At 39.9% G+C, this 21,708-nt stretch overlaps 1 protein-coding gene across 8 annotated transcripts; it reads right to left on the bottom strand.

Moving 5' to 3' along the window:
- Positions 1 to 9,138: 9,138 nt before the first annotated feature.
- Armcx1 (armadillo repeat containing X-linked 1) lies at positions 9,139 to 13,127 on the bottom strand. Of its 8 annotated transcripts, none has more exons than XM_029472945.1 (6): positions 13,015 to 13,115; positions 12,620 to 12,714; positions 12,276 to 12,362; positions 12,075 to 12,155; positions 11,314 to 11,412; positions 9,145 to 11,027 (listed from the first exon to the last, which is right to left on the bottom strand). In XM_029472945.1, exon 6 carries the CDS (start codon positions 10,893 to 10,895, stop codon positions 9,534 to 9,536), a length of 1,362 nt encoding a protein of 453 aa, XP_029328805.1. In that variant the 5' UTR covers positions 10,896 to 11,027; positions 11,314 to 11,412; positions 12,075 to 12,155; positions 12,276 to 12,362; positions 12,620 to 12,714; positions 13,015 to 13,115; the 3' UTR covers positions 9,145 to 9,533. The 8 variants fall into 8 exon arrangements, with proteins under 8 accessions (XP_021009282.1, XP_021009281.1, XP_029328805.1 ...); XM_029472946.1 differs by having other exon boundaries at positions 12,662 to 12,714; XM_029472949.1 differs by having other exon boundaries at positions 12,620 to 12,711.
- Between the last annotated feature and the right edge of the window lie 8,581 nt (positions 13,128 to 21,708).

Raw genomic sequence — 21,708 nt, 5'->3', positions numbered from 1 at the left:
AATGGATCTCAGTCTTGACAAAGTTCTCTAGTCATTGTATTGTATGTCCTATATTATCATGAGTGTCTTCTGAACAGAGTCTCTTAATTTCTGCCCTAAGAGCAACACAGCTTTGCCATGATACTGTGCATCTTTCAAGAAGCACCAAATATCTATCTCTAGCTCTCTCTCCCTCCCTCCCTCTTTCTCTCCCTCCCTCGCTGCCTTCCTCCCTTTCTCCCTTTCTTCCTTTGTTTCACAATTAGAATTTCCAAATGTTTCTCTCTGAAATTTCCCTGAAAACATAACCCTTGCTTTTCCTGGTTAAATATAACAGCGTGCTGGGAACGGAAGGCAAAGGCTGCGAGAAGCAGAAACGGTGCTGCTTCTAGATCCTATATTCTGACTTGTCCCACCCAATTCCCACGCTTTCTCTGGGATACCACATTGTATTGAGGGATTTCCTTCCTTTCCTAGGTTATCTACAGGAAAACAGACAAGAAAGAATCAATTTGGGTGCATGCACTGACATAGAAGTCTCAAGAATGCTCTGTCTAGAGTCCAGCTAAGTCCAGTATGTTAGATACCTGCATGAAGATATAGTTAATTTTAAAGCCCATTATTTTGTCCAACCAAAGTGCACTCATACAACTGAATGGAAGGCAAATATGAACAAGGTAAAGCGATGTACGCCAAAATATCATACGGGAACCCATTACTTTCTGTGTAGTCTAAATAAAATGGAAATATCGTCTGCTGTTTAGGTTTTCAGCACATTATTCACTTCGTTTTCCAGTCAGTTTATGACCCAGATACTCCTCCACAACTGCTGGACTGTTTTATTCTGTTCTTTCCCAACCTTCGTTTCTATTCCACAGATGCTGGCCCTGTGCTCACAGAACCAAAGAGGACTAGGATTAAGGATTGTCTGGGAGCGAGAGCAGAATAATGGGTTCTGATATAGTGCTTAACTTTGCCCTGGGACTTCTGGCTGATTCAAGCCTGATGCTGCCTTAAAAGAACCCAAACTTCATTAGCTAGAATCAAACATCCTAAAAATGACTTCCTCTTCCCTTCTCTTGGTTTGTGCTGCCCTCTATAGACAGACACACACAAAGCAGCATCGGTGTGAAAAGCATCAATGTTTTGAACTTAAAAAGCTACAGATCGTACCTTTCACTAGTTTAGGACTTTGTAGAACATTTCCCACATATCAACCCCAGGTTCTCCAAACCAGCTCTGCCCCCTCAACCTTGTGCATCATTTACAGGACTAAAATGAGCTTGATCCAGGTGTAGGCGTCTGTGGCCCAGCTTTGACCTTCAGTTCCCAGACAATCTTCGTTTTCATAACAAACTGCTCAGAACGAGAATGGTCCCTTTCTTCTTTATGTGACTATAAAAAAATCATGTCACTGAGGTCAATAAGAGCTGATAGCTGGATCAAAGAACTTTGCTTCTCTACAGTTCTTGGTTCCCAGTTTCCACCCCCAGCAGCCTCTGTCTCTCCAGTGCTGGCAGACACTTTGATGGTTTGATGGAACAGACAAAATCAGTCACAAGCAGCTTGCCTAAAACAGAAATGTCTGGAGCCAATAACTGTAGGAGTACTTCAACAATAATTTTGGCAAACTGATAGATCCTGGGCATGAACTAGATGGAGAATAAAAACTCCTAGACAACAACCATTCTTATAGAAGAGTGGAAGAGTTCATGATAACACAGAATCTCAACCTTTCTCTCCCTCCCTCCCTCCTTCCCTTTAAAGGAAAGTATTGAAGGTACACTTTAATTGATTTTACCTCAAAAAACCAATGTGTTTTCTCATTGAAAACAAGAGGAAAAAATTCATTCATGTTTTTGGACAAGGAGAAACAAAAATGACAATTATAAAGTATTGCCAAAATGTTAGTACATGCCAGGCATAGTGGCACATGCCTTTAATCCCAGCACTCGGAAAGTAGAGGCAGGTGGATCTCTGTGAGTTCAAGGCCAGGCTTGTCTACGAATGAGTTACAGGACAGTCAAAGCTCTTACACAGAGAAACCATGTCTCAAAAACAAAAAAAAAAAAAAAAAAAACACAAAAAAAGTTAGTTTTCTATAGCAAAAGGTTGAGCATGACTGCCATCAGACCGAGAGAAATTGGCCAGCCCCAGAAGTTGTTTTCTCAAGGAAATCCTGAGGCATTGGAAGAGCTTATAGCTTGGAGCTCACTATTCCCAAAACACAGACAACAAAAACCACAGATGTCTCACATGCAATAAATAATTCTTTCACAGGGAAGTGCAGCTGTTAATCAAAATAATTGAAAGAAGATGTGAGCATCAAATTCTCTTAAATCCCACTCATCAGGAAAAGCAGTGGTAGATGGAAGATACATTCAGAAACAAGTTTATTGGAACTGCAGAAAATAATCACAGCTTTATGCCAGCCAGAGAAATCAAGAGAGAATGAAGAGCTAAACTTCAGTAAAAGAACTTCGTGACAGTCCATCTAACCACAGGCTCACCCATGCCTCTGAGGTAACCTTAAAGAAGACCACTCACATTCTCTGCTGGTGTTCCTAGCCCCCCCCCCAAAAAAAAGAGCAGAACAAACTATATTCATAAGGATCTATGAGTATGGCTTTCTAAGATTCTGGTGACTCTCTCAAGAACCTGCTCAAAGGGCTTGCATTTATTTTACTGAATTCAGAACACTTCCAAGAATGAAGTGTCTACTTTAGGGATATTTGTTGAAAACTGTGCAAAGGCAAATGTATTTACATACTAATGCCTGGGGTGTAGAACAGCAATGAAGATTTTAAAAAGCACACTGCATCAATTGAGAAGAAATTCTGGAGAATACGATGCTTTGAAGAAGATGACCTTGGTAAAGCGTCAAACTATTTCTGAAATCCACAATGCATGCACAGGACATTGTTGGGCACACGTATTTAGTGCTAGCACTCCAAGCAGAAGCTGCTAGAGTTCTGTGAGTTTGAGGCCAGCCTGCTTTCTGTAGGAAACACCCACCCACCACCCACACCCCCCCCCCCCACCCCACACCCCCACCCCTGCCAGCCAGAGCCACCTAATGAGACTAACAACATGACCCTAGGTTCTCTCACCTCTGACTGACCTTTAGGTGTAGACTGTGAAATATATACGAAGTGAAATCGAAAGAAAAGTTGTAAATTATGCAAAAGTGTTTTAAAGTGTGCCTCCAACACACATGGCCCATTTGAAAACAATGGAACATTTTGTTTTGATTTGCTTTGACTTGGTTGCATGAAAGAAATCTCGATTGACTGGGTAGCTTACTGTTAAACTCAGGGAACATGCATTAAAGTGGCCACTGTCACAAAAAAGAACATATTCTTTTAGACTGATTTAATAAAATGGCTAAATACAGTAGCAACACCAACAAAAATCACCATAACAAATAGCAGAGTCTCACTTCCAGTAGACAAAATAATCATAATGGTTTTTTTTTTCGGGGGGGGGTTCTTTTTTTAAGAAAAAATATATTGTAAGGCATGAAAACATGAGACAATCTGGACTTTACAGAGAAAACCAATAAACCGATACAAACCTTCCGGAGGAAGCCTGCACATTGGATTTGTTAGACAAAGCCTGCAAATCCATGAATTTAATATGCTCAAAGAAGTGAAGACAACCGTGAAGAAAGGAAACCATTAGAATGCTTTCAGCAAACCAGGAAATTTGACTGAGATAGAAATTGAAAAGGGAGGAAGAAGAGAAGGGACAAGAGAGGAACAGGAAAGGAGAGAGGAAGGAGAGGGAGGGAGGAAAGTAATTCTGGTACTGAAATTGTCAATGGTTACAATGAAAAACGTCATTGGAGGGCTAACCAAAGAAAAGACTTGGTGAATGTAGGGCTGGGCAAATAGAAAGTATGAACTCTGAGGAACAGGCAGCAAAAAGAAGAGAGGAACCCGAACTAAGGCTGAGTAACCCATCAAACAGACAACATTATGCATGAAGGAAACCCAGAAGGAGGAGAGAGAAAACAACTGTAATTCTAACTACTCAGGAAACTAAGGCAGGACTATCTCATGAGTTCAAGTCCAGCTTGGGCTTCAGATTGCATTCAAGATCAGCTCGGGCCACTTAGTGAGATCTTATCTCAAAGTAAGAATTTCAAAAGAGGTCTGGAAACATAACTCTATCTCTTGCCTCTCATACATGAGGCCCTACTTTCAATATCTTAGATAGATAGATAGATAGATAGATAGATAGATAGATAGATAGATAGATATACATACATAGACAGACAGACAGACAGACAGACAAACAGTCTCCATTACTTGCAAAATTCTTCAATCCAGGACATTTTAAATCTGAAAACTCTTCTGGAATCCATGGGTACCACGCACTCATAGTGCAGGAATATATATGCAAGCAAAACATCCACACACATAAAATGGAATATTTTGATGAGAGATCTTTCTATATCAATATAGAGACATCACTGTGTACTTGAAAATCAAGCTACACAACCTAATATTGATAAAAATGATATGAAAATATTTATATCTTCAAGATTTAACATGATTTATAGTTATTATAATGTTTATTCTTTATAATGCACATATTGACAATATGTGTATTATATCCTGCATAAGGGGACTGGGCACCAAATTTTATAATACTCAAGTGTATTGATATGCACATGTACTATAATGCTTCCTGAGGGGGCATAGATGAGTATAGATGAGTACTTCAATTGCTGACTCCAAATTTTTGGTCCAGACCACTTTTACAAACTAAATAATTTTCAAAGCCCAAAGTGTAGTGGATCCCGTCTTGTGGTCCCTTATGGAACCCTTCATAGTGGACACATAATGTGGCAGGAGAGGCCTGTAGAAGACTGAGAGAAAGAAAAATAAGAAACAGCCATGTGGTCTGGTCAATTTCCAGCAGAGGCATATGTGCAAGCTGTCATGTACGCAACTAACCATATATCACTGCTGCAAGTCCTTGCCTTTCCATCCCTTCTTATTCTAGCAATCCCTTCATATTAGTCTAAAATACCCAACCACAATGTGTTTAACTAGAGGGCAAAGAAACCAAAATATTCACTCTTTGGATCTTGAGGAATTTGATCGTTAAGGACTAATATCCCCTGGGCCTTGTTATATACATACAATAAAACTGTTTCCCAGAACACAATTTGGCTATCTCTTCCCGTGGTTCATGCAGTAGCATGATTGTGAGTATAACATTTCCTACTTAGTTCAATTTATGTGCCATCCAAGACCCATTTGACTCTACCTCTGATCCTGGTTAACTGTTTATTTTCTGTCCAGAAGATAGAGAACAAAGATTCATCCTGCTTGTACATTCTAAGAACCATGGTCGTTGCCACTCTGGTTCCAGCTACACCTTGAGGAGTCACATGATATAGTGTCATCTAATGGGGAGAGAGTAGTGGAGGCACAAACTAACATGATCTCCCCTATGGACATACAAAAGAGTTAATGCCCTATAAGGCAGACTTTGATCAAGAGACCAGTTGCTCATGAAAGCTGACAGAGGGCTAGAGAAGTGACTCCGTGACAAAGTGCTTGCCTGCCCTATCAAAAGCCCTGGGTTTGATCTCCAGCACCACATATCAAATACACACACACACACACACACACACACACACACACACACACACACTTGCACATGCACACACATTTGCACAAGTATGCATGCCAAGTCTTAGATTCTTGGAAACCATGCTTTAAACCAACTGTGTCTAGATGGTGACTAACTCTTATGCTTGCTTTCCATGCAGCCTTGCCTTAGTCCCCATTTATCTTTACTCATGTTTTCCCAAATTGCATATCCCACTACGGTGTCACCAGGTAAGCTTTTGGTTTCTATTTTTCGAGTCTTGAGCTAAGAAACCACCAGATTATTAATTTTTTGGCTTTTTGTTTTGTTTTTTTGAGACAGGGTTTCTCTGTGTAGCCCTGGTTGTCCTAGAACTCACTCTGTAGAGCAGGCTAGCCTCGAACTCAGAAATCCGCCACCTCTACCTCCCAAGTGCTGGAATTGAAGGCATGCACCACCACTGCCTGTCCCAGATTATTAATTTTTAATGAAATAAAGCTATGTAGTAAAAGATAGAACAATAGAACGTTGCTGTGCCTCAACAGTAGCAAACAAAAATGTTTTGATTATAGAATAGAGTAACATGTCATAAATAATCAAGGTCTGATGAAATATAAAACATGTGTCCACAAAGGAACACCTTTGTCTGGGAAATTGTATTGGAAATATATGTTGACTTCCTAATATACATGATTGGATACAACCAAGATTTTTTTTAGATTCATTTATTTTGTTTTATGTGTTTGAATATTTTACCTGCATATCTATCTGGGCATCACATGCATGCCTGTTGCTGATGGAGGCTAGAGGAGATGTCCGGTCTCCTGGAACTGGAGTTACAGATAGTTGTGAGACACTACATGGATGCTGTGAATCAAACCTGTGTCCTCTAGAAAAACACCCAGTGTTTTTAACTAGTGAGCCATCTCTTCGGCCCCATCACCAATATTTTAGATAAAAATATTAAATAAATTTATGAAAAAACAATATATTTTATACTTCATATTTTATATGGCCAAAACCTAGAAGTCATGAAGAGAAAATAAGGAAATATCAATCACTGATCATTTCTCCAAGAAAAAAAAAAAACCATAAAGTTAATGAAGCAGATTTCCACCAAACCTCTTACTTTGATGGGAGCAATATCTATCTAAATCACTCAAATGCCAGATTTGTAAATAAACAACCCTCTGATCCTTGATCGCAATCTCCATTGATCTTAGGGAGAACATGTTCTAAGTAGGAACCATTAAGAACCGGTTGTGCTTATTATTTCTACCTCTCACAGAAATAAATAAATTAAATGGATTTTATTTTCCGATGGAGGTCGCACCCTGTTTGATAACATGCTATGGCCTCTGCAAGCTCAACAAGGCTCAGTAAAGGAGGAGGCTGCAGGCTCAAACAAAGCTGGCTTTATTATAGCTCCTCTTTCACCTTTCAGGATGTTAATGGTCAGCCCACTCTCAACAGGGGATCGAATTTCATTTGCATGAGCTCTGCAGACAAAGTTACCCCTCCCTTCCACTAGGGCTTGCACCCCTTGCTTCCCTCCCACTCCTCCCACACCCATCTTCAAGAACACACATTGCCCAAGCTCTCAACACAGGCCTGACAAGGCCCCAGTGGAGAAGGTGAAGCCTGTCAGTTGTAAGGAAGTACCCCTTTCTTGTTCCCACCTTGCCCTCAGCCTGAGCACACACAGGACCTAGCAATAGAGCTGAGACTGCTCTCAACTAAAGACAACGAAGGGCCACAACTTAAAACAGACAAACCAGGAACAAACTGCAGCCTGGGATGTGGTGTAAACGGAATGTAAACTGCCAGCATAGAAAACCGGTCTTGCCAGGCAGTGGTGGCGCAGGCCTTCAATCCCAGCACTTGGGAGGCAGAGGCAGGTGGATTTCTGAATTCGAGGCCAGGCTGGTCTACAGAGTGAGTTCCAGGACACCCAGGGATACACAGAGAAACCCTGTCTCAAAAGAACTCAAAGAAATAAAGAAAAACGGTCTTATGTGATCAATATGTTCAAAAACATTCTCAACAGAACCAAGCAAAACCAGAGAGCCATGAACATAAAATGTATGTTACCTACATCAATTGTCTGCCCCACACTGGAGTCTCTTGTTTTTTGTTTTTTCTGTTTTCAAGACAGGGTTTCTCTGTATAGCCCCGGCTGTCCTGGAACTTACTCTGTAGACCAGGCTGGCCTTGAATTCAGAAATCTGCCTGCCTCTCCCAAGTGCTGGGATTAAAGGTGTGCGCCACCACTGCCCAGCTGGAGTCTCTTTTGAAACAAGGCAGATGAAATATGAATTAAAGAAAGAAAACCTGTTTCCTGAGCTTTGATATGTTATGCTTTGGGAAGGTGGGGATGATTTATAACCAACTGAGCTCCGTTATTACAAAATTATCTTTGATCGCATTTGGACTGACAGAGATCCTAAATGTGTTTGATGAGGAAATCAAAATGACAGGATATCCTCTGGGTGTCTTAATAGCATCCCTAAAAGAGAAGACACTAACTTCTCCCTGACATGACCCATGAGCTCTACAGACCAGTCACAGTCAAGATCCTGCCCTTCCTAAAATGATCCAGACCTGCAACCTTTGGGGAAATACTGGGACACCAGGAAGTGGCCTACTGGTCTTGCCCCATACCTGTCTCGCTCAGCACTTACCAGGATCTAGCTTATCCTACCATCATCTGAAATTAAAAAAATAAAAACGAAACACACAGAGAGAAATTAACCAAAAAAACCTGATTCTTGTTTTAGAGTTACAGGGAGGTTTACGACTCAGATCCACATAGCACATTAAACCATGGGCTTATTCAAAGAGTCTGAAGCAAAGGAAAAGGTGTAAAGACTAAATAAAGATCATAACTGATGGCTTCAAACAAAAATTCATGGCATCGATGATTAAAGTTGTAAGGTTCGGCAGCATGTGTACATGCTTGTAGTTCTGGTGATCTGTGACAGTTCAGGCAATTGTCTGTAAGAATCCTTCCTAGTAACCTGTCAGTCTCACTGACTTTTATGAATTATTATATAAGGGTCTCCTCTTTAAACTGACACAGGCTCATCAACCTTCTCTCTGAAGCTGTATCCACATCTCTAGGCTTTTCTTCCACCAATCTACCCTTAATAACTGTCTGGTCTTTTGTTATCTTATTCTTCAAACACTGCCTCCTTAAGTTCCCCTTCTCCAAAAAGGATTCCCTAGGCATCTTTGTATACCATAGTTTCTGCTGCCTCTAAGCACTAAAGCATTCACTGGTGCCTAGAAACTCTTCCAGATTTGTTTGGTTTTTTGAGACGGTGTCTCGGCATAACCTTGGCTGTCCTGGAACTTGCTCTGAAAACCAGGCTGGCTTTGAACTCATAAGGATTCTCTTGCCTCTGGCTTCCAAGTGCTGAGATTAGAGGCATGCACCAGTACTGCCAAGAGGGCTCTTATAGATTTTATAAACATACACAGACTTTAAATTTAAGTATTGTCAGATATGGTGTCTCCAAACAGATCCTGAACCCAAGGACAAAGACAGTGCTTTTGTTCCTTCTGCTTAAACATAACTTTATTGATAAAGCACAACTCTTAGATGAACAAATTTAAATCAATACAAAAGTATAGCTTATTTATGACATATAGTTACTTCACTGTCAGTTTAGTTAAACAATAAAAATATCTCAACCTAGATAGCAAGTTGAATTAATAAATGTTTTCTTTGTGCAAGCCCTAATATATATTTGGCATACTTAAAGTGGCTCAATCTAAAGCCAGCATCAATGGCTATTGATAATCTGTGATGTTCACTATTCCTAAATAGCAGCTCAAAGGATCCCTTTGCTACACAAGCGCAATGAAAACCTAAGAATTTACAAAATGCATTGTTCCCACGTGCAAACTTAAGAAACATCACATCAGTGTTGTTTAGAACAGATCTAAAATTATAATTTTGTTAAGACTTTTAGAACTTTCACTTTGACCACCAGATCCTTATGGTTTGCTAATGCTTTGATTTTCTTCACACATACTCCAGACTCTTTAAATAAGAAAAACAGTGAGCTTCTGCTGAATTCCTTCCTGGAGGATGCAAGCCCTTCACTTTTTATGTTATCGTTTATATTTTCAAAGAGGGTAAGAATGTTAAGAAGAATCTCTCTATCCCATTCTTTATTAAACAGAGAAATCAATTCCGAAGGTACTTTACAACTGACCAGCTCCCTTGTCATGGCTGGGTTTTCAGTAAAATTTATAATCAGTTTCATAGTCTGGATCTTGGTGAAGTGGTTTCCCAGGAATAACAAAGCAAAGAAATCTGGGAAAGAATAGGAAAGCAAATGTTGGTAGTGATTAGTTACAGTCATGTTGGTAAGGAGTCTCAATCCAGCCATCTGGACAGCGGAGTCCAAGCGACAAACCATGGTATCGTCACACACTTGACTGATATAAGTCTTAATCTTGCCCTGATTCTCAGAATTAACGCTCAAGTTATTAAGAGCATTGTAAGTCTTTTCCCTAATAATGGGGTCTCTTGTTTTTATCAGTTTTGCAATAATAGGGACTCCACCCAATTCACGGATGGCATTTTGATTAAATGAATATGCTGCATTGTTACCCAGTGTGACCAATGCTACTTCCTGAGTAAAAGGGTCATTTGTTCTCTCTAGGATGTTCAGGACCTTTTGAAGATCAGGGGAGCTCAGAATATCATCAATTTTATAGGGAAAGCTGAACTTGCCCTTGCGTACAGGCCATGCTGTGGCTGGAGCCTTGTTGCTCTTGCTTCGGTTCTTTCTCTTGGCTTTCCCACTTGTCCTGTTCCTAGCCCTAGAACCAGTCCTTCCTGGGTGGCAGCCTCCACCCCTGCCTCCTGGGCAGGGCAAACTTGATGTCAGGGTCCTATTCCTAGAGATGTTAGGAAGCCTTATGCCTCTGCCTGCCTTTGCACGTGCCTGTTCCTTTAGAGTCTTGAAAAGGGCCTTGGCCTTAGCCTCTAGGCCACCCCCACTCTGGGATTCTGGGTGCACTTCTTTCTTTACACCTGGACCATTCTCAGGTCCCACATTCACCTCAACCTTGGACTTTGAGTCACCTTGAGGTTTGCCTCCCGCCCCTACCCCAACATTAGTCTTAAGTTCTTTCTCAGTTTTGCCACTACAAGACTTTTCCTCCTCTTCCTCGTCTTCATCATCCCACAACTTCTCATTCTCATCTTTTCCCCAGGTCAGTCTGTATACACAGTAGCAGGCACCAGCCCCAATGACCATGCCTGCAGCCACACATCCAGCTTCCCGGGTGCGACCCATCGTACAGCTGGGGTGAATCTCCTAAGCTGGACACAGAGCTGACTTGTTCTGGTCCAGAATATTCTCAGGTCAGGGGCAAAGTCTTCAGATTCTGCAGGTTAGAGGCAGCTACAACAGCAGATACAGCGATACCTAGGAGAAAAAAAAAGGAAGATTACAAAATTTTGACTTCTCCAATTGTGCTTTTGTTCATAAATAGACTTAATCACTTGCCTACAAACATACAAAGATATTAGCTAACATTTGGGGCTTGGTCTCCTCATCATTATTCCTGCCCTTTATCTGGAAGCAATTTTGGAAGTTTTCCAAACAGCCAGATTCTCTAAATTTATGTTCTTCCACCCATCCCAAGAATGTCCAATTGAATATATTTATATTATATTCAATTTATTATACACACACACACTTTGATCTTTACCCTTGCAGCAGATGTCTTGAGTCAGGGTCACAGAGACACCCTCACATATACCCTCAGAGATCCAAGAAGTTTCTTCCTCCTTTCCAGCCTCTTGCAGATCTACAAACAAAAGGATACAGAAGTCTGAGCTGAGAATTCAAAAGAACCAGATAAATCACCCTCAAGGCAGGACATATATCCATCTCAATTCCCAGGCACTTGTCCTTCACTACAGTGTTTCTTACCTTCTATTTGCCTTCCTCCTTGGATGATCAGTCCCCTGTCTCATCTTGTCTTCCTGCCCCCCACTACCCTGTCTGTCACTTCATCCAAAGGTGACACTACACACCCTTTAGGTGACACTACACACCCTTTCTTGTAAAGAAATAGACAGCAGTACCTAGAAATCAGATAGACTTTTAAGTGCATCTTCACTGACTTCTGCCCACTGGACTACCTTAAAGACAGCCTCCACGATCTATTGAATAATTACATCAATTTCCACTGCTCTGAGAAATTTCTTTCCTCCCTCCCACCCCCTCGTCTAAGCCCCTGACTTCTCCATACCTAAAGACCAACAAATCGGGTTCCTATTAGACTAAAAGCAACAAAGACTGCACCATACAGTATTTTAAAATAATGTCCTCCCCATCTCCAACACAGTACCAGGAGAGGGGGTGCAGAGAAGGTCTGTGAGTCTGTCCACTCGAGTTCATAGTCACCATTATCGTCTACCCCAGCGACCTCCAAACAGTGTCATCACACTTTTTCCTTGGACCTACTTGATTCTGGGAAGTTTTCCTCCCTTCCCTGCTTCTCGGTTTAGTCTGGTCTTCGGGAGCGAGAGCCACAGATACAGGCACCTAAGCAGAGACACAGAACACAAAATATATACCACCTAAATACTTTCCCAAATACTAGCTTTCCCAAATCCAGGGACCTGGTTGGTCAGATGGATTTCATGGTTTTGTTTCTCACCCTACCCCCAGTTCTCTGGACTCAGCTGACAACGCCCCGGTGCTATAGGGCTACATCCCGGCACTCCTTCTTGCGGTGGTCGGCCATTTTTCCTGCAAAAACCACACCCCTTTGGAAGCGCAGCACTGGGGGCGGGCCCAGCGAGTACGGGAAAACTCGAGCTACGGAAGAAGACCACATATCTCTTCCGTCCTCCCCAACCCAGCCCAACCCCCGATGATAGCCCCCCTTTTTTTTCCTGTACAACTCTGAGAACAGTCCTTTTTCCTGGGGTGGGAGCAGGGAACGACGCACACGTCGACTGCCAAAGTCAATAATGGCCCCGAGTTATAATAAATTCCCCAGCTACCACTTATATGCAGGTCGCAGACAGTCTCAGCTTTAAACTGACATGCAGAAATTCGATGTTGATTATTTCTTTGTTCCAAAAGGTGCTGCACCCTACTGAATGACAGAGGATATCTCATTACCTCAAAATTCTGTCTTCATAGGATCCATGCACCAACCCATAATACTTGTCCCTCCGGATTCTAGGCCCTTACATGCCAAAGGCTTCCCGCCCCAAACCTCATCCGGGGTCTCTCCTGGAATCTCCCCCTCCAAGATTCACCGCCTCCCACCCCCAAGAGGATCCGAAGGCATTGCAAGTGCATGAAGAGAGCAGACTGTGTCGCCCATATCTCGGCTAACAGCGATCCCCCAAGCATCATCCATGCATAGACTTGCTGGCATCCAGGCCGTTACCTTTTCCTCTTCCTTCCGCAGCAGGCCTGCCTGCTCTCAACAATAACAGAGAGAGCAAACACTAAGGTAGACCAGAATTAGGAGGAGGTCTGCACACGTAGGCTTCGGCTCACGTGAGGGGCACGTCACCAGTGAGATCAGGATTCCAACTGCCACTCCCATCAACACTGCGGCAGGAGGCAGCCTTTCCCCTGCCTTCCCCGCTACACTACCAGGTCCTGCCATTCTTTTTCCTCTTTGTTAATCCCCAAACCACAAGGAGCTTCTTTTGTGGTTGGAATTTGCCTTTCTATGGTTAACAACAGAGATACCACATTGGTCCTTTCTTCCTCTTCTAGGAACAATTCTGGCGGTTCTTTATTCCCACCCCAGCTGCTTTTCTCTTCTCCCCTTTCCCTTTCAGCTGGGAAGAGCCTGCATCTTCCCTGCGCTCTGATACCAAACAGGATTTCAAAAAAGGAAAAAAAAAATCAGCCTTGCTTTTACATTGAGAATATAAAATTATGTTTTCCATTTGTGTGGAGAAAAATTTAAGTGGAAAAGGAAAACCCAGTGGACCTTAGTAATTGCAGTTACACACACACACACACACACAAATTTCTACTGATTACAGACAAATAATTGCTACCATAACGCACTAACTTGTTTGAAAATAGAAAGCTGGAGTTTTTGCATGTTTTATGAATGAACACTCTAAAAAAAGATGACCAGTTGTCTAATTTGAACCATTTTATTCAAACTGCAATTTTTTTCCTACTTTTGATTTAACTTGCAAACTTGGTAAAATAGAAGCAACACAATTAATCCTAACTTATTTAATTAAAGTAAAAGACGTAGTTAAGACCCAGAATCTTAACTGATTGCTGCAGGAAAGATTTGATGGCTGTTCTAAACACCTGCCTCTGGGTTAGATTCCAGTCTACTAAAGCGGAGACAGCTGAGAGTGAGAGGAGACATTTGCCTTGCCCTACCAAGAAGTGAGGAATGTGCCTCGCTCCTACATTCCACAGCCTCTCATCCCTGTATCCAGGCAGCTGTTTTTTGCTCAACACACACACACACACACACACACACACACACACACACACACACACACACACGCATAGCCACAATAGTATATGCTACCTTTATTCATATAACAACCCTAAGTAAATATCTTTGGTTCCTTCATGTCTTTCCCCAAATTCCCAAAAAGTATCTAAGCATTGCATAGAAGAACTTCCTCTTTCCACCTACCTCTCTTCCCTTAGTCGTGCTGCTGCTGATATTGCTGTTTTCAGTGCCTGAGGAAAATAGCTTGCAGGGTCTCTCTGGCCTCCTCAAACCCAGGACATCTAAGTAGAACCTAACCTTACTTCACAGTCACTGTGGATAAGTTCACAGTCACACTGATGCCCCCTCAGTCACATGTATTCCCCAGCCTATTAACACTGACCACACTTAACCTAGAGTGGGCATTTTCACCTGGCCAACTGTTGCCTGACATTGTGTTGAGACTATATGCATACATATGTTCAATTTTAATAAGGAGAATAATCAGAGCTCTTACTAGATCCTTAAAAAATTATAAAATCCCAGATAGTCAGAAAAATATAAACAGACAGATAGATTTCCCCTCATAGTCATTCATTCTATGTAAATTAATTTAATTTTCTTTAAATATGCACAAAAGTGCAAAAATATAGGGAAGCTATAAAAGATATAATGCCTTTACTACCATAAACCACTTTTAATAATTTCTTTGCGCAAATATAAAAGATTGAACAACCTAAAGGAAAAAAGTTGACATTTGATACAGTATTTTCAATAAGCATGCACTTTAATTTAAGAACTGACATTTCTTTTATAAAATGAAGCCTTTCTATAAGAGATTAATAGCCAGAAAACATAAGGAACTCAAACAATTCAGCAATAAGGAAAAATAAATTTTAAATAAATAATCCAATTTTTTAAATGGACAAAGGATCTGAATGGACATTTTTATTTAAAAAGATTGAAATATCCAACAGATTATATGAAAAATGCTCAATATCAAGCTGAGACATCATCTCATTTTAAGTATGAATGGCTATTATCAAAAAGACAAAAACGACTTTTAGCAAGAATGTTGAGAAATTGAAACCCTCGTACAATACTATGATGGAAAATATAAATATAAAATGGCACAACTATTATGGAAATCCATATAAAGATGATTCCAGCAGTCAAAATGCAAGTAAATATAGTCTTAGTTATGTTTCTATTGTTGTGATAAAACACTGAATAAAACTAACTTGAGGAAGAATTTTCAGGGAACTGAGGAAAGCCAAGATAGAAGCTCAAAACAGAAACTGGGAGGCAAGAACTAACTGAATCAGAGCACAAAGGAGTGATGCTTTCTGGCTTGGTCCATGGTAGGTTGAATACCCACACACACACACACACACACACACAGATACAGAGCCCTGGATGCCCCCACTCACCCTACATTACTCACACAGTAATTAAGAAAACACCCCCTACAGACTTGCCTATAGACCAGTATGATGGAACATTTCTCAATTGAGGTTCTTTCTCCCCAGATATGTCTAGATTTGTGTCAAGTTGATAAAAACTAACTAGCACACATATGCTCTAGTGGTTTTATACACACAGAGAGAGAGAGAGAGAGAGAGAGAGAGAGAGAGAGAGAGAGAAATTGCAAAGAGATACCTGCTGCACCCTGGTGCTCACTGCAGCATCGTTCACCTTAGCCCAGATATAGAAACAACTAACAGGTTAATGAGACAAGAAAGTGTAGAATAGACAACACGAGAGAATGGTATTTAGCCTCAGAGAAAAAGAAACTCTTGCCGTATATAATGATATAGATGGCTTTTAGGAAGACCATGTTAGGTGAAACAAGCTACCTTGAAAAGTACAAATGATGTGGAATTCCACACTAGGCAGTGTCTAAAATAGTCAAACTCATAGGCACCAAAAGATTGACAGGGGCTCAAGTGGAAGGGAAAACATTGTTCTTGAATAGGTTAAAAAAAAAAAAAAAGAGTAAGTTTTAGAGATCTGCTGAACAACATTGTGAAGAAATGAACAAAACTGAAAAATCAGAAAACAATGCATCATGGATAACAGTTTATTCAAGAAGACTTGGGGGGGGGGCAGAGATGGCTCAGTGGTTAAGAGCAACTTCCGAAGGTCCCAAGTTCAAATCCCAGCAACCACATGGTGGCTCACAACCATCCGTAATGAGATCTGACTCATCTTCTGGTGCATCTGAAGACAGCTACAGTGTACTTAGATAAAATAATAAATAATTTTTAAAGGAGTTCTTCATAGGGCTGGAGAGATGGCTCAGCAGTTAAGAGCACTGGCTGCTCTTCCAGAGGTCCTGAGTTCAAATCCCAGCAACCACATGGTGGTTCACAACCATCTGTAATGGGATCTGATGCTCTCTTCTAGTGTGTCTGAAGACTGTTACAGTATGCCATATAAATAAAATAAGTTCTTTTTAAAAAAAAAAAAAAAGGAAAACTGTGGGAAGCTGACCAGAAGACTTACACTACAAAAACAACAAAAAAATAGTTTTAAAACACATTTGGCCAAATGATTATGAATGTTATATATCACAGAATAAAATAAAATGGCTAACATAGATTTTATAATTTACTCCCAAGCTAACATTTTTTCTATAGCTGATTAGCTACTACTCCAGATTGTTGTTATCTGCTGCGCGCCTAAGAACTATTTTTGTGCATTCCAATGTTATGGTATTTAACAAAGTTTCCTGTTAGATAGTCTTATTGAATCGTAATATTTTAAGTATAAAACAACTTTATTTGTATCATTTAATGCATTTTGCTTTAAATTTATCTAAACTTAATGTTCCTGACTAAATTCTCGTGTTTCTTATGTCTTTTTCCATTTCTTCATTTTTTGTATTTCTGTGTCTATTTTTTATATTTGTCTTGTAAAAACTACAAAGTTTAGCTTTTTCTAAACTCAAACTGAAAGTCCTGTGTTTTAGTTGGGGGATTCAGTCATGCACATTAATTATAATTGCATATTTGAAGCCTTATCCCTGCTTTTATATGTTGTGTTTTCTGTATGTTTTGTATTTTGTGTAAATTTTTGTTACATCTTTTGGGGTCTTCCTCATATTTTTTTTTCTATTTTGCCACTGGAAGATTTTACACTGCAATTTTACTGGTAGCTACAATTATATTTTCATGAAGCATTATAAATATATTTTCCCAATGTTACAATGTAATCACTATCTATAACTACCCCCAACACACAGCAAGATATGATTTAAGATTTATTTTTATTTTTAAGTGTGTATGTGTGATGTGTGTATGTGCTCAGGTGTGCGTGTATGTGTGCATATGAATGTGCATGTATATATTACTGCAGGTGCCTTCAGAGATCAGAGGTCTCTGATATCCCTGGAACTAAATTTACAAATGATTGTGAGTGGCCAGATATGGGTTCTGGGAACTAAACTCAGGTCCTTGCAAGAGCATTAGGAGTTCTTGATTGCTGAGGCATTTCTCTGTCCAAGGCATGTCTTCCAATATGATTTCCATTGTACCGTAACTTCAATTCTAACTTATCTTGAATATAACAACGTCACCATAATTCTAGAAGTTCTTTCTCAGCAATTTGCACCAAACTTCATAGAATACTACTATTAAACATGACTGTTTACAATATAGTTGGTTTACAATCTTTTTTGTTGTTCTTTAGAACTATAAGAGTAATTGCTTCATTATTTTCCAGCATAAAATTTGTTATATAAGAAACCCAATTACAAATTACTTGCTATTTTTTTAAGTTGCATTTTTTCCTGTCTCTGAAAACTTAACAGAGATTTATATTTTTGTGAACCTAAGGAATTTCATTAGGATGTATCTAACCAACGTTTTTATTTGTGGTTTTAAAATTTCCTTACTTGGCATCTGGTAGTTGATTTAGTTCTTCAGATCAAGATCTTAAGAACTCTTTTGTACTTTCTCTTTAAAGTTTTATGAGCTTTGGATAAATGTTGAATAGACTGAAACTAAGACCCATGTCATTCAACTTTTAGAATTTTTATTCTTTTAATTTAGAAAGAATTTTATGATTAAGAGTCCCAAATAACTAACTTTATTTTCAGCCATGTACAAAAGAAGGAGGTGAGTCTTTCTAGTGAAGTTTTTTTTTAATCAAATCATATTTTAAATAGGCAAAACAATTTTTTAATGTCCAATTTCTGTTTTCAGAACAGTCTGTTACTGCACTACTTACAGAGTTTCCTCAAGTTTCTCAGAAAACAGAAAGTAGATAGCTTAGAGTCCTTGCTTCATACATACACCTTGTGAACTGAGTTCAATCCCAGAACTCATGTAAAGGTGGAGGAGAGAACTGAGATTGGTCCTCTGATCTCCACATGTATGCCGTGGCACATGTACTCCTGAGTCACACACATAATACACACACACACATCATCATCATCATAAATATGCTTTAAAACAAATGACCAGCTCTTTTTAATTCTCTTACATTTTCTATGACGTATAACTTCTAATACCTTCAAACACAATAGATGACTTCAAGACTTTGCACAATTTCACCTTCAGCTGAGATGAATACATGAAAATTTATTCATAAATAGAATAAAGTTTTAAACTCAAACAACCTTCAGTAGTAACAGTCTTCTAAAATAAAATAATAAAACAAGCTCAGCGGTTAAGAGCACTGACTGCTCTTCCAAAGGTCCTGAGTTCAAATCCCAGCAACCACATGGTGGCTCACAACCATCCGTAATGAGATCTGATGCCCTCTTCTGGTGTGTCTGAAGACAGCTACAGTGTACTTACATATAATAAATAAATAAATAAATAAATAAATAAATAAATAAATAAATAAATCTTAAAAAAACAAACAAACAAGGAAGAACACCAAACAAGGACACCAAAATAAAAATTAGTGCCACCATCAAAGATATGATGAATGGGTAGTGAGTGGTTCCCAACACATTTCCACCTAACTTACCTATTTGGCCTATGTAGAAAACATGCCTTCAAGAAAATGACAGTAGATTTTAGTAAATTAGACTAAGTGATGATTGCAAATGAAGCAGCTGCTTAAGATTTGCTCACATAGATTGAGGACATCAACACATCTCTTGGAAACTTGTATGTAGCTATTAATCTAGAAAGTGGTATTTTCTTTTAAGATAGCTTGAAAAGACTAGTAGAAATAATCTTTTTACCTGTCAAAGAACAGAAATACACTTTAGCTGCTTGATTCCAGGGATTGATGAGATCTGCAGTTTTGTTTCATAATTTAATCTGCAAGGGTCTTGGTCTCCTTTCTCTTCCAAAACATACAACAGTGTTTCATCATGTTGATGACATTATGCTGATAAGCCAAAGTGAGGAATCAATAAGCAAAGATGCTAGACTTAACTGAAAAGGCACTGGCTTTTTTTTGTTTGTTTTGTTTTTGTTTGTTTGTGTCTTATTTAGGGTTACTATTGCTGTGATGAAAGACCATGACCAAGAATAAGTTGAAAAGGAAAGAGTATATTTCATTTATACTTCTATTACACTGCTCATCATTTCAGGGAGTCAACACAAGCACTCAAACAGATCCTAGAGTTAGGAGTTAACGCAGAAGCCACAGAGGGGTTTTTCTTCCTGGCTTGCTTCCCATGGTTTGCTCAGCCTGCTTTCCTATAGAACCCAGGACCACCAGCCCATGGATGACACGACCCACAATAGGCTCACACATCTTCCATCAATTACTAATTAAGGAAATGCTCCACAGCCATATCTTATGAAAGCATTTTCTCAGTTGAGGTTCCCTCCTTTCACATAAGTCTAGTTTGTGTGTCAAGTTGGCATAAGATTGGCCAGCACCATTTGTTCGCTTGCTTGCTTAATTGACTGGTTGGTTGGTTGATTTTGAAACAGGATCTTTTTATGTAGCTCTGGCTGACCTGGAACTTGCTATTGTGTACCAGGTTGGCCTCGAACTCACAGAGATCTGCCAGCCTCTTCTTGAATGCTGGAGTTAACCCTCTCAAGCAACCAACCCAGCCAGACTAATTTGAGAAACATGGGAGTAAAGGTTTAATTCTCTTAAGAAAAAAAGCAGAAACAGCATTTGCATATGAAGGACTGAACTTGGCAAAATTTCTAGTGATCCAGTCATTACATACTATAAGAAATTGTCACCTTTAAGGTGAATAATGGGCTTCTGAACATGGCAGCTTCTACAACTGAAACAGAGGGACAGCATCTGATGGTTTAATTTTTATTATTGATGTAGCATATTCCTTATATGGATGTGTTACATAGTCACTTTAACCTTAAAGGGCTGTTAATTTTTAGTGTGGCCCACAAAAGAAAGATGGACATCAGGTCCACAGTGTGATGCAAGCTACTCTGATACCTGAACTCTACAATCCAGCAGGTTGAGTCCTGCTGCAAATTTCAGTGTCAGATGGAGAGTTTGGGTTCGGGTTTCTTTTTGTTTTGTGGGTGGTTTTTGTTATTGTTTCAATCTCTTATCCATGTACAACAGTGCAGCTTTCAGGCAAAACCCTGTTGTCCTCCTGCAGATGGCAACCCTCCTTTAAAGAAATGGAGTCTGATTTGTCACTGATCCTTAATGGAAAGGGAGCGCCAAATCATGGACCACCAAGTTACAATGCGACCTGAATTGTCCATTGTGAACTGAATGTTTTCTGACGTACTGAGGTGATATATATCAGGATTGGTCTCCAACAGATCCTGAAATGAAATGTTATGTGAGAAAGTTGTTCAAATATTCATGGTCTTCACCTCTAATGTGCATCTGCACCTGGCCTCATGGAGATTTCTGTACAATTCATTGGTTTAGGAAGAGTAAAGTCTTATGTAGTTTATAAATAGTTCTTCATTATATTGAAGTACCACCCATAACTGTAAGACCTGAACATTATGGTCCTGAGGTGGTCAGTGTTGATTGTCAACTCAACAGAACCTAGAATTACCTGTTAAGGTATGTCAATAAGAGATTGTGTAGATCCAGTTAGCCTGTGGGCATGTCTGTGCAGGGTTATCTTAATCACACTAATGGAAGTGAGAAGACCTGCCTACTGTAAGTAGTAGTATTCTCTTAGCAGGAGGTTCCTGGACTGAATAAAAAGCTATTTCAATGCTGATACATATTCATTCATTGTTCTGAATTCTTGACTGTGAACATGATGTGACCAGTTCCCTGAAGTTCCTGCTTTTGTCACTTCCTTGATGTGATGGACTGTAACCTGGAACTATGATCCAAACGAACCCTTCCTTCCTTGGGTTGCTACAAGCCCTGGATTGTGGTGCTTGCCATCCAATCTTTGATATCTATTGCCAATAGAGGGACATTGGCAGGTTGCTTCTGTCAGAATATTTTTTGTCACTGCAACAGGGAAAAAAATAAGACATCGGTTCTTGAACGGTTTCTGAGGAGCAGTTGTGAAGTTAAATCATGGGCAGAACTTGAGCAGAGCTTGTGGTTGTTTATTTTTCTCAAAAAGAAAAAAAATGGCCACTAACATAGGCTATTGCCAGTGCTCTCAGTTACCCCCCAGAACTTAACAATAAGACCTTATTGCTTCTCTTCCGGTCAGAAAAGCACCGGGGCAGCTGGGGCGCAGGGTCTGCTGACACTCGCCAGCTACCCACAACACCCGCCACAGGATCT

This window comes from Mus caroli, chromosome X, assembly GCF_900094665.2.
Source record: "Mus caroli chromosome X, CAROLI_EIJ_v1.1, whole genome shotgun sequence".
Lineage (NCBI taxonomy): Eukaryota > Metazoa > Chordata > Mammalia > Rodentia > Muridae > Mus > Mus caroli.
The sequence above is the reverse complement of the archived record's forward strand: the minus strand, read 5'-3'. Positions and strand labels throughout refer to the sequence as shown.

Bases quoted from the DNA above. Each gene is read 5' to 3' on its own strand.
- Armcx1 (XM_021153623.1), bottom strand. From the start codon at position 10,895: ATGGGTCGCACCCGGGAAGCTGGATGTGTGGCTGCAGGCATGGTCATT.